At 41.8% G+C, this 19876-nt stretch overlaps 1 protein-coding gene across 2 annotated transcripts in view; it reads right to left on the bottom strand.

Moving 5' to 3' along the window:
* LOC124161060 overlaps positions 1-19876 on the bottom strand; it is a 926716-nt gene that overhangs the window by 11571 nt on the left and 895269 nt on the right. For both annotated transcript variants that reach the window (XM_046537229.1, XM_046537228.1), the window contains one exon: positions 6183-6354. In XM_046537229.1, coding sequence (XP_046393185.1) covers positions 6183-6354 — 172 coding nt within the window. The remainder of the gene's footprint in view (positions 1-6182; positions 6355-19876) is intronic.

A 19876-nucleotide genomic window follows, 5' to 3' on the forward strand; every position in this document is an offset into this window, starting at 1 on the left:
TCCATACGGTATGCGATTAGGGTGATTTTGTAATCACAATCCTAACAACTGTCTGCACCATGATCTCCGATCATCGTCAAAGCGCTGCATGAATGTGCTACCAATTACAGCCGTGCAGTTCGATATCGCGTCCACGGATGCTAACTAATATATCCTGCATATATCAACCACAATTAGAGCTCCATGTAATTCGAGAATCATGATTTTTTTGTATTATTAGCCGCCAGCGCCTATTGAGGAGTATTTTTTTAAATTTTGGGGTAATTATTTATTAACAAAGCATCCTGGAAAATAAAAAAATTGCGCCATGAAAATTGGTGTAGTGATTCACCAGCCACTTCCAGTATAGAGTAAATATAAAATGTAGGCAATAATAGGAAATCTTAGAATCTTTGCGAGTTAAAGAATAATTTAGTTTTTAAAATCGGTTTAAATTGCCACCACCAGTCTGAACAGGAAATGATATTTAAGCAAAACTTAGCCTTTGAGACCGTGGAAGGTTACTCAGGATTTCCACCGGGTTAGGTTCTCCATCACGGCCGACGTTTCGATGAACGAGCCTTCCATCGTCATCAGAGCATCAAATTAGCAGTCAGCATGCCGTGATAACGATGAACGACTCGTTCATCGAAACGTCGGCCGTGAAGGAGACCCTGACCCGGTGGAAAGCCCGAATAAACTTCAACGATACTATACACAGGGAAAGCCTGCGATCATTCTTTAGCCTATGACACTAGTGGCGCAGCGTGGGGGGTTTGGGGGATAACACCACACCCCCCCCCCAGAGCTCAGAGATATTTTTACATTTAATCCATTTCACTTAACTGGATTAATATTACTTATAGAATAGTGTAAATATTAATAAAGTATCACTCAGAAGGCCGTAAAACTCACCATTTTGAACCATTTAACTAAAACTTTTTCTAGGGGAGGGCCCCCGAACCACCCGCTTACCCTGGCGAGTATTCCACACCCTCAGACAACCCAGTGTTTTGCGCCCTAAACCTCCCCTAGCCTTAATTCCTAGCTGCGCCCCTGTATGAGACCCTCCCTCATGAGACTCCCTAATAAGACTCCCTCTCCCTCGCACTTTCCTCCTCGCAGAAAATTTGAAACGAAAGTAAATTTAACTCGACGAATCCGTTTGACAGCTACGTTGAAAGATTCATGCGTACATACCCGGGAGCTGAAAGACACTTTTTTTTTACGGGCAATCGCGTAAAAAAAGCAGACAACACGACGACCAGTTTATAGTGCACCCAAAACACGCACCCTAAACACGCACCCAAAGCGAACGCACGCGGAACAGCGACCGAGGATGAAAATATTCGAGAAATAGAGATGACGCGAGCGAGAGAAAGTTCCGGAGGTGTGGGGGAATATTGTGTGTGTGTGTGCGTGAGAGAGATATAGAAAGAAAGAGAGAGAGGAGGTGGTAAGGGCGTGGGAGACAGTGAGAGAGAGAGAGAGAACGAAAAAAAAATAAAAGAGATAAAGAAAAAGGACTCGATTTATTTTTTCACCAACTTTTATTTTTTTAAAGGGACGCGGAGGAGGTGGGGGAGCCGTGAGGAGAGATGGAAATTGTGGAATGGGAGGCAAGAGAGAGAAGGGCGCTAGCCGGAGACCTCATACAGACACACACAGTCCGCAAGGGCGGGGCGCCGTACACGTCCAACGAGATAAAGCAGCGCTGGGGCCGAGAGCTGACTTTCCCACGGGCCGCCAGGTCCACACCGGTACACACATACTCACTCTCTCGTTCACTACATACCTATGTGATAAATATGTGTGTGCACGCGTTCAAATATATATGATACCAGAAATACCCGGCAGACCTCCTATACCTATATAGGTACCTCAGCATTTACATTAAAACTATCCGGAATAGGAAGTTATTATTTTTTAATTTTATATGATTTGATGCTACTAACCTAAAGCCAATACCATAAAGACATAATTCATTTGAGCCTTCAGAATTCAATCCAATTCTAACAGAAAATATATTATGCACAATTCAAACTTCGTGATTTTCAAATTACAAAATTATTTTATATAATCACAATGTTTAAAAAAAATATTATTGTCATGGGCTCCTCAAGAATATAATAAAAATATGCTAGCGCTCTTTCTTAGAAAACAGGTATTTTCCGCTAAAACCATGATTAAGACAGACACGAATGACAAAATAACACCGAATGAATGAATTAAAATTTTGACTTACTTAGCAAACTCACACAAATTTTAGCCCTTATATTTAGAAAAAGTAGCATTAAAAAGGAAAAAATTAAATCAATACACTGAACCAAATTGACTAGCTCATATACCAACTGGAGAGGGACCCTGAGGACCAGGTACAACCAAATTAGAGAGCAAAAAAAGCTTCTCCTTCAAAAATACATTACGCTTACTTTCATAGTGGCTGGGGCAACAGTGCTGAAGTCTACCGACCTCGTTTATAAAAACATCCTCTTTTATATAAACAGATAGATATATAATATAGATAATAAACACACTGTCCCATCGATATATAGGTATATATGTATACACGGGCGCACTCCGCCCTGTCGCCCGCTATCGGAACCGAGGCGCCCGCCGATAAACAAACTCGCCCGCCCTCCCTACATCAAAGACAATTATCTCCTTCCGTCTGTACCATTCCATAGAACCGCCCCACCCCATCCAAAATAAGGACGTTGGAAGGAGGTACATATTTCGAGAGCCAGTTTAGGCGCCTGGGACGCCAGGGAGTGAGTAAGCGGCCGAGTATTTGCCGTGAACACGAACATAGGCGGTGGATTTGTTAGGCCAGCCCACTTGGGTGATCTTGAAACCTCCCATTCAAATGACTCAGGGAAACTTTCAGATGCTGTTGCTAGGATTACATACGAAAAAAATAGGCATGTATATTACAGGCCGAAGGCGAAATTCAACGTTACGAACCAGCACTCACTCACCTCATCAGCTGAAATAGATGCTGAACCTACAGTTTTGAAACGATTAAAAATACCCGCTACCTTTGCGTGCATTTCTTATAAATTTCCACTGGTCTGCAATTTTATCGCCAATAAATCACGCACGGATATAATTATTCTAGTAATCATGTCGTTCGAATGACCAAATACGCTAAAATGGTAATTAACACCATAACGATAAGTTGTGAGGCTTAGAAACATTTCGCATCTATTTCAATCATTTTCATGGCATAAATTGCATGAGAAATGTCTCTAATTATAATGAGCATGATTATCATAATTATAATTGATTGATTGGCATGAACATCTGGCATGACTAAAGAAGTACATCCCGCGTTTCCACGCACGACGATGTATAGCCTAATGTGAATCTAAAAATTACGTGAAATATGAAAAATTTAGGATTTCAGAGGAGATTTCGGTAAAACCAATAATTTTCCTCGACGTTCACACACATCACGGAATCACTGCAAAGGTTGGACAGGAAGGGTGTATGGGAAAAAGGAATAAGCCAACATTTCGCGCCGCCCGGGATGTATAAGGTTCTGACAGTAGCCACGGAGAGGGAGGAGTCTGGGCGAGAGGAGAAAGGAATGTCAACTAGGGCCGCAAGTGGCTTTAATTCTCTCCTCCGACGCGCCAATAAATTTGCGACGGAATTCTCGCCTCCGTGGGAAACTTCCCTTTCGGACGGGCCACTGAATTTGCGAAACAAATGCCTTGCAGTCCCACTGCCATCCTTAGCAACTCACAGGCCAATCAGCTGGGGAGACAGACTATCTTCTTTTCCCTTCCTCAAAGATATCAGGTTGTTACACCAGTATCACCAAGGATTGGTAGAGTTATCCGTACACATCTCATTGGAATACAACAACACTTCGATTTGAAACTTACTCTCTCAGCGGACTTAGCAATAGTAAAATATTCTCCCAATGACTTCACAAAAAACTTGAGGCCGAGGCGTCCAATTTGTCTAACCTATCTGGGCCACCAACGTCTATCTCGGGGTATTCCCGGTAGAGGAAGGTAAAAAGCCCATGATGATGGGATTAAATTCCACCGATGAATACGATAGATGCGAAAAATACGCTCAGAGATAGGTAATCTCACGGCAAATCACCCAAGTCAGGTCCACAAGCGAAGGACTACGGAGCAAACGTATTGGGCAAATACGGACTATTAAACTCTTAAAGATAAGGGAAACGCGTAAAGATAACAAAGGAGAAGACGCTCCCATTACGAAAGATCAAAGTCCCTTAATTACATCAGGCCCAGTTCATTATGCAATGAAATTCCAACACTACTATCTACACGAGTTACCGGCAGGGCTTTACGCTTTCTCGCTTTGAGATAATCTATCGCGGAAGATAATCGTGAACACAACCGTAAAACACTCCAGATTTTGAGATATAATTCCTTCCTCTATATGGGTGGGAATACCTGTCCAGCTAGAAACCAAGTCTCCAAAGCCTTTCATTAAAATCGCTGCCGAAGACAAAATTGCTGCAGTTATTGACGCCCTTATGAAGTTTCCATGTACCTTAAACCTAATTCCACGATGCAAAGAAGAGAGCAACGAGGTAAATCGCGAATAATTTTTCCGAGAGGGATATACTGTTTATAATTTCTCATGAAAAACTCCGCATCCTCAACAGGTGAGAAAATGGAATGAAATACAAATAACTAAGTTTTTTTTTCGATTAAAAATGCTTATAATATAAATCAATAGTTTAAAGAGAGAGACACTCTTTCGTTAACGGAATTGCTCGAAAATTTTTCTTCACGACATAAGAATTTGCATTTGCTTAGATAATACATGTCAAAGTAAATCAATTCACTTGAGATACATACGAACAGACAAATGGCCTGGTACACATTTCAGAAACGGCCAAAAATATTTTGACTTCATCTCGGGGTATTGATTACTTAAAATTTCTATTTTAACTGGTATCACTGATCTCTAGTCACCTAGGTTGTATTTATTAGTGAGACATAATTCAATGAGTCAGTGAAAATCAAGCGATTCCGTATCTAGATTGATTCCCCTTTGCAGTCAGCCAATTCACGTGCTCCAAATATATGGCAAGACTCCTGAACACAAAGCAATGGCAATCAACAGAGCAGATACGATGATGCCAACGGCAATACGCGCGCTGCCCATGAGAGGACATGAACCCAGCTAACCCCAAAGGAAACTATCGGAAGAGGAAGACGGACGGTTGTGCGTCACTGAGGGGGACACAGAGGTCATTGAAGGGGGTCCTCTTCCCTCCTCACAGACATCAATACTAGTGACACGCACTTCCCCTAACAAACCGTGCGCACGAGTGATCGCGGATGACCTCCGAGCAAATAAAAACAGAGCCCTACAGGTCAAAAGTCAGGGGTGCCGAGTTATGAAAAATATTGGGGGGGGCCCTCAGGCCCCATGGAGTCGGCGCCACTGTCAAAAGTAGTAGCCAAAACTGACAGAAACATTGAAACCCCCGACAACAATATTTTTATGTAAATTTGAAAATGAAAAAAGTTAGCGTCTTATATACATACTATTAAATAGATTTTTATAAGGTCCTGAGGCTCTGAATGTGCGCAAATAACTCGGATACTGGGACCCAAAGGAAAACAGAGATAAAAAACTAGTGTTATTAATAATATGCAAGAGAAGAACATTTGAAATATTTTGGATGGAGGGATTGCTAACCCCAAAGTTCTAAGAAGCGTTGAGGAGGGAAAAGAAGTGATAAATTAGCAAAGAAGGGACGCCATGATACGTCATCGTATAGGTCACTCATGGTGGATCACTACTTAAGTGAAAAAAAAGATAAAAAGTCCGTGCTGGAAGAGGTTGACCAAGAAAAGAATACCTTGAGGAGATGATAGAAAGAAGAAGACATTCAGGCATCAGGAGACTAGCTTTGGAAAGACGCAATTTGAGCGCACAACAATCTTAGGGTTAAGATTGAGAAAGGCACCAGAAGGTCGATAAAAATTGAACCTACGCGAAGTTTCGGCCGTGAAATGGCCCTCTTCAGCAAAATTTCTTCGGGGGTCGATAAAAATTGAATGTATGCGTATTTCGACCATGAAGTGGCCCTATTCATCAAAATTTCTCAGGCACATATGTAAAATCCGCTGAGCTCTATCACTCCTCTCCACTTGGGGCTAAGGAAGAGTCTAAGGAGAGGAATAAGATGGGTGGATACTCACTCGCAATTGTACAGGAGGGACTCCCCGATCTTGACGGTGAAGCAGGTAGCCCCGTTGAGGCAGTACCAGGCGGCGTAGGCGGGCGGGCAGGCGTACGTGTGGAATGTGATGTTGGGGCGGGCTGTGGGACTGGGCGCCCGAGGTTTGGGTGTTGATCGGCTCGAACACGCCTCTGGAAAATAAAACAAAGAACATGCAATGAGGTGGCTATTCAAAGATAGAAACGTTCACATAAATATTGATAATTATCATAACATATTTAGTCAAAGATATCATTTTTGTTAATGCTGGTACATGTCTATTTTCCACTATTTATAAAGTCCGCCTTCGAGGTTACCGAAAGCTCCTTTCATTTTTCATATGTGATTAATATGTAGTAATAAACATTTTTAATATTAAATCAACATGAAAATACCGCGTAAACTCACCGTCTATATTAGATTATACCTTGGAGGATAATTACAAGTTTAGTCCAAGTAATTTTTATGAAATTCTCATGACATCAGATTTCCGTAATTTTATCACTATTTTGGGGAACAATTCAAATATTTTGAAAGTTAAACGATGTTAAAACATCCATAATGTAAATAAAGAACTTGAATTTTATTAAATTTGATGTATTTAAAGGAATAAATGATTTTTATACTAGTAGCGACATCTGTGATATCGATGTATTTAACTAGATACCTCACAATATGAAGTAATAATAATTTTTTATTTCACTGTTCTGCGTTGATTACAAACTACAATATATAATTCCATTGCCTACCATCTCATATAAAAAGAACCGCAGAAAAAATAAATGGAGGACAGGAGCATGACATTAAGAAAATAAATGGAGTTGGAAGGGGTTAAGCTTTCGCGGGGCGCGTGAATGAAGGGGCCGCAGGGCCGTGATTCCATTCACGGGGAGCCGAGTAGCGTACTGGCGAGTGCGCTGGTAGACGCGCGTGCCTACGCGGAGAAACTTTATGTTCCACCCACATAACGGACGTCGTGCGTGCCTTTCCTCCTCGGGACACGCCCCCCCACCAATCTCTGCAGGCCCCCAGCCGACAGGCTAAACTCAATCGAGACAGCAGTAGGTACCACGATGCACACCGTCACCACTCGTCACCTTGCCAACCAAACAAATAATCGCCACTCATCCATTCAGTTTTCTTTGTAAAATATTAGGTCGCATTAATTTGCCCGAGGGGCAGACTGCAGCATGAAAAATAGGGATCAATTAGCATTTACCTCTGAGAAAAGAAAAATTACAAAACGTACCATTAAGGATAACGATAAGCAAGCATTACAAAATATAACATACATGAACTGTAACTGAGTGATGGTCAAAATTAGGTGATAATTACGAATTCCTTAAGGTGAGCATTAAATAACCTACAATTAATGTGGAAAATTCTTAAGAAAATTCATAATAAAATCACTCAATTCAAACGAAAAGCAGTAATGGAATAAAAAATCGAAGTATTACCACTTTATATAGCCCTGAAAATTAACTTAAGTACTCTAATATCCATTTCGCGATGGATACGTTACGTGAGCTGCGATTGCTGGGATATTTATCGGATGTACTCGTTCGTAATACGCCGAGTTGTTACGAACGATACTTCGGGAACTTGAATCCACGCCGGCGCGCGTGATTTCGCGGTGTGCACCACAGACGACAGTATGTGCCGAAGCACATTACGATGGCGGGAACGTCGGCAGTTTGAGCGGGTCATCACCACTCACACCCGCGGGAAGAGGAGCTTCCGGTGAAGATGGTAAAAGGAATGGCGAAGGCTCCTCCGCTCCGGAAATGGTGAGGGTGGGCAGTCGAGGAAGGGGGTGGGGAGGAGGGTCTTGAGTGCGATGCGTGGATAGCAGCGGTAGATAGTAATAGGGATAGGTACGCGGAGCATGAATGACGTCGCAACTGTTGGGGCAGGTGCTGTCGGGGTGCCTACGAGCTAAGCTAACAGCAATCCGCCCGCACCAAGCGCTTCATTTCTCATCCATTGATTGGTATATCAATAGGGTAGTTTCCTTCATCAAAGAAAACGAAAGGCATTTATTGCGATTCGTTACCCACCATTACTGTATTCATAATATACAAATTATTTCGTTTTAGAAATCCCAGTTCAGACGAATGGCAATGGTCCATTTTTATCCTCATTTGAAAACGGCCAGATTGGCGCCCACGCGATGCCACTCCACGTGACGTCACAGGGACCTAGTTTCTATACGAGTAGATAGAAGTTATACATCGTCTGAGATTACCAATGCATGCATGAGGCGCAGAGCTCAGGGAAACATGTCTTAATAATCATTTATTAAAACTGGCTAAGGTCGGAAAGTTTTCTTCATTTGATAAGGTATTAATAATCATTATTTAAGCCAAGCGCTACCAGCCAGCAGGGTACTCAGCTACCCGCTAGCAGCCTGCGTCGTATCAGCGCTCAACTCGCCTCAAGGTCACCTCACGGGGCGGCAGCGGGAACCAGAAATACGCCACACGGAAAGATTTCCCGGCATTTATACTTACGCGTCGCGTTTCCGCGCTCTTGAAAATTTTCACTTTTCATTTAATCGCGAAAAATAGATATCGTCATTTAAAAATCTAAAAGCGTGAAATACGTACTCCAGGAGTAATAATCTTTCGATTTAGGCAATAAAAAAATAATAGGAAACCACCCTATTACCGCGTCAGAACATGCTTTGATTGGTATTTCAACAACATTCGATCGGCACTCACTAAAATGCTACGAATTTGGCGAAAACTGGGATGTTGTATCAATAAACTAACGTCAATGTTGTTATTTTTATCACTTTGTAGCGCACAATTAATTTAAAAAAATAAGTGGTTGAAACATAAAATGGTTAAATATGACTAGCCAAAAACAGCTTGATGTAATTGAGATATATCAAGTGGGGGCTTTCAGAAATGATGGTGTCATTTGTAAATTACAATTTTCTTACCAAGACAAAAAAAACCTCATGCCATCGGTGTCTTTTTATGTCTAACCGCGAGTGACTGTTCCAAAAGAGAAATATTATTAGGCTAAATGTGACGTTCGTACAATAATGTGATTTTATGCAGTTGCATTTATAGTTTACTACAGACGCATTAAGTTTAAATGTCGACTTCGGAAAAACAAAGGCCTCGAACCAGAAAAACTCAATGGTAGGACAGCAAAGAGCACCACCTTTTTTCATTCTTAGATATGCCGCTGTGTTACAACACTTATGGTTACTTTGAGACAATTGCCGCCTCACTCCAGTTTGACCCCTTTTATTTCACTTCCTCCGTCACGCTGGCTCATCACGGAGAGCATAAAATCTCCAGACTGCAACCGTGAGAGCTTCCCGCATCGAAGCTCGTTAAAAAGTACGCAAAGCCCTTACAGAGAAGACCTGGCATAAATAAGCTTACTCTCATTAGAAAACTAGAGGCAATTAATTAGCTAAAATGTTATGAAGAGTCATTAAAATCATGGGTGTATTTGTGCCTGAAACGAGATAAATTGACACAAATGACAAAAAAACTTAAAATGTTGTAACGTATGGTTAAAACATGACGCAAATGGTAGTTATAGCATATGTAAATGATCCCCTACCATGTCAGTACAAGTCGATTAAATGAACCAAGCTTGCTTGAAAGAACGCCTCTAGGGAACTCAAAGATAGGTAATAAGTAGCGCCTAAGAAGAGACGATGTATTACCTTTGAAACCAAACGAGAGACAAGAGATTTCAATGACTGACTACTGAAATTGGCTTAGTTCTCGACACGGTCGTATAAGCGGTCATTTGAAAGCTAGTGGTGAAAAGAATCACACTGAGGACAAATATCTCGCCTTAAATTATGCTCGAACAATAGTTTATACTACATGATGCTGTATGAAGGGTAAACAATGGCTTTAAAACGTTTTTCAACTTAAATTTATCAGTAGCCATGAGCTGAGATTGGGGGCTATTTCACTCATCGTTGCGGGTCGTATTAAACCGGATTGCGTGGAAATAAATTGTTGATAAAGTGACGTGCGGCTTCACTCATATTTGCGCATTAATTATCAGTAGCAGAGAGCTGTGATTGGGAATTATTTTACACATCGGTGCGGGTCATGATAAACCGGGTTTAGCGGAAATAAATTGATGTTAAAGAGCCGTGCGGCTTCACCAAGGACTAGGCAAATCCTTGGGCGACGAAGCAGCGGGAGAAAATCAACAAAGGATACCAAAAGGATGAGGGAATGCGGAGCGGAGGGGAGGTGGTTGGAGAGGGGTGGGGAGGAAAAGAGGTAAAGCGGAGGAAGGGCGGGGGGAGGGAGGGGAGGGTAGACGAAAGGAATGAGGATTTCAGAGTCAACTATTTGGGTGGCCTCCTCTGCCCAACAGCGTCCATCGTGCTCTGACTTAATGAAGCGATGGAGGAGGAGGAGCCGGGATGCTGTGGGAGGAGACGTCAGGGGTGGAAGGAGAGAGAGAGAAAAAGATAGAGAGAAACCCAAGCGGGCACGGTGGCGATGCTAAATTATACCGGTCCGGGGGTTCAGGAGGGATATCCGAACGTGTTCCCGTTTCGGGGGAGAAATGTCAATGGTCAATCGGAAAAAGCAGCGGCACGTATCGGAGAGGACCCCTGAAAAGGGGGGAGGAGACCGGGTGGGCGTATGGGACCGGTCCCGAGTCCCGGCCTTTATTAAGGGAGCTATCTGAGGAATCTTCCAGTTAATAACTTACGCATCAGCGTAAAGAACTTGAGCGGTCTCTTACAGGGGGACCGAATTCCACCCGTGGATAGAGTGAGACGAGGGAGTTTATCGGGAAAAAGCGGTGACTTCTACGCCCGTGGAAATGGTTGAGGGGTTGGACCCGCTTCCCCGTCGAGATATACCGCGGTGCTATCCCTGTAATTAATTGGAAAAGCGACAAAAAAAGGTCCAGCCGGAAAAAAAACATGAAGCTGCGACAAGCCATAGAGATAGTGTCACTAAAAAAGGCTATACTAATGAAAAGGCTAGCGACGTTAAGAGGGCATTTTATTCATGCCAATGAGGTATATATTCCTCTGTTATCCTGCTAAATTTAGCAACGAAATTATAAATTATGATTAGTGTTATAATAATGTATATCATTTATTTATTATAGTATTCTAGCGATTAAGGTAGGTTTCCATGGAGTACTTAGGAGTAGTCTGGGAGCCTCCCTTTCCTTCCAGCACTGTCTTCTTCAATTCACTGTCAGGCCTAATTTCTTTCAATCTATCTAAAAATCTTATTCTCTTCCTTCCCCTCCCTCGTTTACCTAACATTCTACCCTCTAACACCGTTTTCAACATCCCCTCCCCGCTAAGCACTCTCCCCATCCAAACTTTCTGTCTCCTCCGTATCGCATTTAAAGGTTAGTATTATACCCATGTGCCTAACTTAAGTAGAAACTGCATGCAAAATTTCTACATTATCTATGCAGACCGTCTCTATTCGGGAACATCTTGAGGATGTCAACATACAGCCATAGAGTAACACTGCACAAAGCAATGGCGTAATACAACATAAAACTATAGAGTACACTCTGTCATGCAGCATCAGCCCTACGCCAAAAAACGAATACAAAATATCTCCAGAAAAATAATTATCCATCCTTCCGAATATATTTTTGCGAGTGTCAGCGAGTGACCCTAGTCAAAGAGACCAGAAACGGCCCACGAACGATACTAAGGGCCGAAGGAGGAGAAAGGAAAACATGCAACCAATTCCAGGAGTGCTCCTCACAGCACTTCAGAGAGAGAGAGAACAGTTTCTGGTAAATGACAGAAAACGGAACGCACGAGGAACAAAGGTGAGAGACGCAGAGAGCCGAGGAGGGCGAGGAAAAACAGAAAGAATGCGGAGACGGTCCGCGCTTTGGTAAAGAGCGTGAAGTAGATACGTGCGTGACAATGAAGCGAGGCAGATTAGAGCTCTCGCCTCTTAAACCACTCCGATATTTTACGGAAAGGCACGAAAAGAACAGAAAAAGGTAGGCGATGAACATTTTTGTGGAGGGCCTTGGGTTCATAGGACCGTTGGGCGCGAACCAACTCCGGTGTGAAGAGTACTTTCATATATATATATATAACCCTCGGATGGGCGGTCACACAGAGATTAAGGAAAGAAAAACACCTTTACGCGATAGGTATATATATAGGTACGACAGAAAAGCGGCAGGTTGAAACGCCACCTATTGTCCGTTAACGAAGGGTGAATTCTACATGCCAAGCACCCCACTTCGGATCTTAAATGGACTTTCGGTAACAGGGGATGTTATTATCGCCAAATGGCCCGAAAAAGGGTCCACTGAACTGGAGGCAGTATACAGGACAGAATGCACCAAACATAAGCGGTTGCCGTGTGCCTTGAAGGTTAAACCCAGACTTTAAAATAGCAGTTAATTCGTGGAAGTCAGTGGATAAAAATGCGCTTAAAAAAACGCGACCAGAATATAGAAAATAAACCTTGGGAAGGTACCAATTGCACTATCGCTGGACCTTCAAAGCCAATACTGTCGGAGATAAGTGACGTATAGGCGTTAGGGCATCGATATCGACTCTAATTTGGGAATAAATGTTACAATAATAGGGACTGATGATTTAAAAGAGGGCCTTTGATGATTATAAGAGAGAAAAAAAGAAAAAAAAGACTGAGGAACTAATTACGAGAGCAGCAGGGGAATAAAAATGTTTACCTCCACCCATTCGCCACTTCGTCCCTAGTGGGGAAGAGCACTACTAATAACTTACCCCATTACATTAAAACTTAACCTGCTTGAAGAAGTTCACGCATTTTAATTTATTCTGGCTTGATCCGTGAAATTATCCCTGTAAATCTGCCTAAAGCCACTTAAGATATATTTTCACGTGTGGGAATGAAACCTATCTTTGGTATACCACTGAAAATAGCGATTATGCACATTAGTCTCACGTGAATTCAAATTAGAGCAATTGCTACGTGAAGTAACTTCGAGGACTTGAGCGTGATAAAGGTCAAATCTTCTCCCTTCGTCACACGCTGACGGCCAACCATAACGGTAAATGAGATGCTCCGATGGATGCGTACAATTAATATGCGTAACGCCGAAGTCTTTTGAAGCGATTCAAAGTTCATGCTCGCGTACCACGACAACGAAGTAACGGGAAGATGGCATGAAAAAGGAAATTAAACAAAAGTGAGAGAAAGCTTTCAGTTTTAGGACTACAGTGACCGGTTTATCGGGGTTTAAGGTTACACTTTAATCATCTGCCTGAAGACGTTGCATTACTGTATCAACTTTTAGTAATTGATTATGAATATTTTGCGGACAACACACTAAAATACAACTGTACCATTTAGCATTTCTAAGATCAGGAAAATTATAATTTTCAGACAAAGAAAAAGAGAAAACAGTAATCCCGATTACCTACACAAGGCAGACACCCAAGTAGTACTAAAATGGTGGAAAATTGTTCTAGTTGGACATAGGAGTTGAAAATAATATTGGAAAATTATCTTTGATTTTTACATCTCATAATATCCCTATCCCTCGAAATATTTGCAAATAAATAAAAATGCTTATGGTGAAGCAAAGTATCTAAATCGATGAGTCGGTGTAAAATCTAAAGATCCAAGCGGGATGGAGTGAAATATTTCCATAATGAAATAAACACTTGCGATTTTCCACGATCAAAAAATTTATTACGACCGAGGTTTAGATGTTTCTGCATTATCTTTAAGGAACTTGAAGATGATAAGGTAACATACCGCAATTCATTTTATGATCGTGGAAAATTGCAAGTTTTTACATCAAGATGAGTCGATGGTTTACAGATTCTACTGTTCAGCAGAGAAACCCAGAGGCGACTACCAGGAAACGCGGGGAATGTGCAGGTGAGGAAGGCGAGATGAGGTGACAAACTAGGTTGAACGGTCGAGGGGATAACTCGAGAGCAAAGGCGGCAAACGACAGAGAGTTGACAAGCGTTTAAGTCATTTATGATCGCCCCGCAGAGGTCGGGCAGAGGCAAGGGAGAGTGCCTGGGTCACACCTCCAAGGGATTAGCGGACGAAGTGCAAGAGGAGTCGACATGACATATCTGCTCCGTGGACAAATCCCCAGAGGCACAGGTGACAAACATGGAGGGAGGTCCCAGAGTCCCAAGAATTCGGTCGGCACGGAAGAAAACGAAGAAGAGCAGTACAGACGTGAAGAGAGCACGTTTTCTCATTACTTTTCCCAATACCTTTCCATACGACTCTAACATCAAAGCCATCGCTGGACGGAAAATCGGAAGAAGAATTAGGATACGCACTCAATCACCAATCTGTGTCGAAAAGAAGGATTTTCAAAAATTAGGAAAGGAGAAAAAACGCAGAGACTATTTGTCCTTATACCAATGCGGATAGAGAATTACTGCAGTAAATAGAAAGTATGCTCGGTTGTGAAGAATGAAATTGGAATGAGATTGGAAGGATATAACGATAGGAATTTGAAGATTTTTTTTAATTTAAAGAAGATAAAACAATCGAAAAATATATTAGTACACTTTCTACGTTTAAATAAAAAGATTTATCGAGTATAGCCCGGGTTCCGCAACAAAAGGCATCAAGCAGTATTATATGACAATAACAGAGTCGATTGGTAACCAAAATATTTTCGAAGGACCGTGTACTATTTTATTTTACAATGAAATGAACCTCCATTTAGTTATTCTCAAAAACAGTGACCACAGAAAATCAAGCTTTTCTACAGTTTCCCCAGTATATTGAAGAGGACAATGCTTAGATTTGCGGTGGAAGCTCCTTAAGTGGCTATTTTCGAAGTAGCGCCGCAACGGCCCTTTCCTTCCAATGCGACTTCTTCTTCGTCTTGGACACTCCGCCCTAAAGTAGTGTTCATTAACACCCTGACTCAAAAGAGGAGTCAAATTGAGGAGGGAGAGTTGGGGAGGAAAGGGCGAAGCTGGCCATTCCCCCCTACCCCCTTCCTACATGGACCCAGTCATCGAAATGAGGGATACGCCCTGGGCCGTGGGAGCCAGCCTAACATCGGTGGAGCGTTCTCAGGGACTCCAACACTGGCCAAAGCTCCACACCTTTTCGTATTCTTTCGCTCACGGTATTTAATGTATTAACAATATTAAACAATCAAACGTTCTCGTATGGAAAATAAGTGAATAAGCTATCATCTCTGAGTATTCAAAAAATAAGGTTTCTTGGTTGGATAATTATAACTTGTACCAATTATTTTTTTTTATTAAAGTGACCCAGGTATCGATGAACAATTATCATCATCAGGCTAAAATTATTATCTGATTATTATAAAACCTTAAAATGGAATAATACGACGTTAAAAACGAGATAGTTTTATTCAAAATATTGCAACTCCAAAAATAATTTTACCAATTTCAACGAGTTAAATTACTTTAAAAATATCGCAGTCAATTACAAGAATCAAATACCATTCATGAAAGGAACTAGACCAAGTTACAGAAAATTTTCATTCGAAGTAATGAAAATTCTGTAAGAAGCTAACACAAGAGAAGCTACTGGAGAGTAAGTTTCAAACAAAAATTTTAATACATTAGAATTAGTACTGGAAATAATTTCATAAATAACTTATGAATTAAAATGCAACTCTCAAATGAAACAATGGCAAAGCTATTAAGGTTTACCTTACGCGTTCCCTCGACGTATTTTCCCCAGGATTAATAGGATAGAAGTATTCAGTAAGCAACGGTTACTTTCAGAAAACAACAATGATTTGGTTACGAGTAAGATTTAAATATTTAAAAATGTAACGACTGCAAGTAATATAACCAAACATGCAAACCTTTCCGGATACTTTTACAAAGTTACGATCCATATCGGCCAACCATCTCTGACTAACCCTTCAATGGGAAGTGGTTGCGCAGAGTATGCGGCAATTTTTTTCTCTCTCACCACGCTCCGAGGCAGCCACACTCCGTGGCACCATGCTAATGCTTGAAACGAGTGCACTCACGGACGCTAATTGAATGCGCTCGCGGCCATTAGCGGACGCCTCAATTGCCGCTTGAATAATTGCACCGACGATGCACCCACCTTCCATCGTGAAATGAAAATTTCACACCCAGTCGAGTTCCTTCATTAATAATTTTAAATGGAGAGCGAGGGAATAGGGAGAATGAAAACAACGGAGAAGTCTTGACGGGTTCTCCTCCGGATCACGATTTTAACATACTGAAGCTGCGATTCAGGTCTAAAAGTTTCTCGGGTATTCAACCTGGAAATATCTTAAATGAATGAGATCTACCCCATGCCCGAAGATGATAAATTGGTATTTAGAAGGCCAGAGTATGTGAAACTAGTCGATTTCCGAAACTTCGACATATACGGCGCAGAAAACTAGGGAGGAAAGCCGAAAGACACTTGCTTATCAAATATGCTGGGGAAAATGTTATTTTTAGAAAGTATTACATTCTTTGTGGATATTACTAAATCTTTAAAACGAGAATAGATACGCTGTGTGACACGAATATATTTCTAGTGCAATTTACGCTGATAGAGACTCGGGTAAATATGACGAATATGTGACGATAAGACCATTGGACATTGGGGAGCGGCATATAGTATACAAAAAAGGTAATCATCAACAGTAAAATTGGAAGTAAACAACCGGAATGATTGAGAATTTACGTTTTGCTTACTCATGAAAGCAATAAGCCATTCTAAAACCGGTAGAAACGAGATGAGTAGTCAATACTCGATATAATAAAGAAAGTTCCCCAGGCACAGATTCACGAGAAGTTCATTTGTTGGAAATCGAAATCAGACGAGAATGGTCACAAATTCACCGCCTCCATGATATACACGTCCCGCCGTTTCCGCGCAAAATTACACTCGAGGACGATTGAAGAAAATTTACGAGACGAGCTCATTCAGAGCTTAATCAATTTCTCCGCCGTCAACCGGAGACAAGAGAGGTTAATTCACCAGACCAAACCAATTACGTGCCATTATTCGGGTCGGCGATTTACTTGAATACCCCCGCACCCTGCCAGCAGCCAGGACCCTCAAAAGCCTATCCCGACACTTGGTTGGGACAGCAACCGGAGGAGAATCCATAATTTGTTTTCCCTTTCATTATCTCCGGAGCGGAGGGGAGGCGAAGTGCAGTCATGAATCAACTGAGATGGCTCGCAAGTTGGAAGCAGGTTCAGGAAACCAGGCTCAGGAGCGCAGAGAAAGTGGAAGATATATCAAAATGAAACCCAGAAAATGTTCTTCCTTAAAAGAGAATTAAATTTCACTGCACAATTCACATAATTTAGAGTAGTGTAGAATGAAATATCAACGGCTCTTTTACCAAATTATTGGTAGGGTAATGAAAACTGAGGGGCAATTAATGCACAAAAACGAATTAGAGTGAAGCACGGAAGAAAATTAAGATGCCCTCTTACACGGAAGAAAAGGATTAAAAATTGAACGGTAGAAGAATTATAAATTTCCTTATTAAAACCGAAGCACATGTGAACATTAGAAAAAATGATTACCAGACAAAAAATTTGACTAACAACTGCGGAATATTGGAAAACTGTAATGAAATACGGAAATTAAATTTAAGTTTGTAGTGCGCGGAGAAAAAAGTACCCCACAAGGCGTCTCATACGATTCAAGAGGGACAAGACACCCCTGAGCTGCTCTTCGCCTAACCCCTGGGAGGGACCCTTAGTATACGTAAGGATACACTCTGGTGGTATTCAACCCATAACCCTTAGGAAGTACTTGGGGGACATCATTACTCACACCCTTTTCGCCTTGCTAAAGGAACAGCTTCGTAGGAAGAGGGTGAACTGTAAAAGAAATGAGGGTTCAAGAGGGATATAGTCTCTACGTAATGGATGGCTTGGGAATTGAGGAGAGGGGGTTGGGAACACAGTGAGGGATGGTGAAGGATTGCAGTTCAGTGAAGAGGCGCATTTCTTAAATGAACTGCGTGAAGATTGCCGTTAATAGCATCAAGTCGGCAATCAAATTATTTCCCAGGGGACGGTAAGCGATTGCTCGAGGCTCTTAAGGCGCGTGTGCTTAATTTCTCAAGGGCGAAACAAAATTAATGCTCCTTCAAAGCAAATGGGTGCAAATGATCGGGGAGGAATCAAAGAAACCTACGGTATTCCGTCTAAGTCGACCTCCAGCCGATCAATGAATAATAAAGAAGCACAGCCAAGCTGAATTACTACCAATAGCACCGCCCGGTAGCAATATAAATAACAGAAAAATCACTAACAAAAAGTACGGGTAAGCAAAGAAAGACTAAAAACGAAGAAAACATTCTAGATGAGATTCGGAAGAGACAGAAGGTGTAGATGGAGCGAGTACTTAAAGTGTAAAGGGAATGTTGAAAAGAGTGTTAGAGGGCTGAATGTCGGTACACAAGGGAGAGGAAGGAAGAGGATAGGATTTTTAAATTGAATGAAAGGGAGTAGGCTTTATTGTGAATTGAAGAGGGAAGTACATGAAGGAAGGGGAGGCTACCAGAATGCTTCGTTAGTACACCGTGGATGCCTACCTCAAACGGTACATATTGCTATTTTGTTATATTATTACGCCATTTTCAGTAAATAAATACATATTAAAATTTTTATTGATCAAAACGAGAGGTAGGCGTCTAGCAACTTATTTTTAGCCAATTCAACAGAACAAAAAAGATCAACGAAAAAATGATATTATAAAATCATATTCAGATTTCAGATAAATATAATTTTCAGCAAGGAAGGATCAATATTTTTTTAAACGAAATTCAGGAAAACAGAGGCTAATTTAATTAGATTGCACAGAGAATCGACCATTTCCATAAAATATACAGTCACTCAAGGCAACAATCGCGCTACACGCGATACAAAACCCTAGGTGGAGATGCGAGCAGAGATCAGAGATTTGCAGCGGAAAGGGGAGAAGAATATGGTGGGCCGTACTGAGGAGGGGAGGGGAGAGAATCCCCCTTTAGAGGCGGCCTTCCCAGAGGCGAGGACATCCTCCTCCAAGGGAGAGAGAGAGAGAGGAATTCTGAGGGGGAGGGGGCGGCCGGGTGGAATGCCCCCTTCCCCTCGCAAATCTCCCCCCTCCTCACTTACCCTTTCCAGCCCTTGAAGGGCACGCGACCCCCCTCCACCCCTCCTCGCGCGTCCTTGGGCCATCTTCCCCTTTCACTCTCATGCGCGAGGCGAAGGGCGTGATTGCGCTCATACGGTCGCGATCAAGTTTAAACCCGATGGAACATCATTGAACTTAGGAACTTAACGGTAAAAAGGACAAAGGGTAATTTTCGAAGCTAAATTATAAGCGAGTATCACAAATTCCATCAGTAAAAAAATCTAGTGCCCCCCTAAAGAATTCATGAAAGAATCCCCTAACGATTGTAACGAGTTAAAACACACGTAGAATCTGTAATTATTCTTAAAATAGAAGGTGTTCACATTGTCACCGGACTACGTTCCGGAACTTGTACTAGACTTTTCCTCAGACGTTTAATAAATATTTGTTCTGAAAAACTTGACACGGGAATCAGTTCACTGTCCTCCGCAGATGTGGTTGGATTTTTCGCGGGACACGAGACAAAGGGTAATTTTCGAAGCAAAATTATCAAAACTCATTCAGGTATAATAAGTGCCATCAGTCGAGAAATCTAGTGCTTACCTATTCATGAATGCAT

The sequence above is a fragment of the Ischnura elegans genome, chromosome 6, assembly GCF_921293095.1.
Source record: "Ischnura elegans chromosome 6, ioIscEleg1.1, whole genome shotgun sequence".
In the NCBI taxonomy this organism is placed as follows: Eukaryota; Metazoa; Arthropoda; class Insecta; order Odonata; family Coenagrionidae; genus Ischnura; species Ischnura elegans.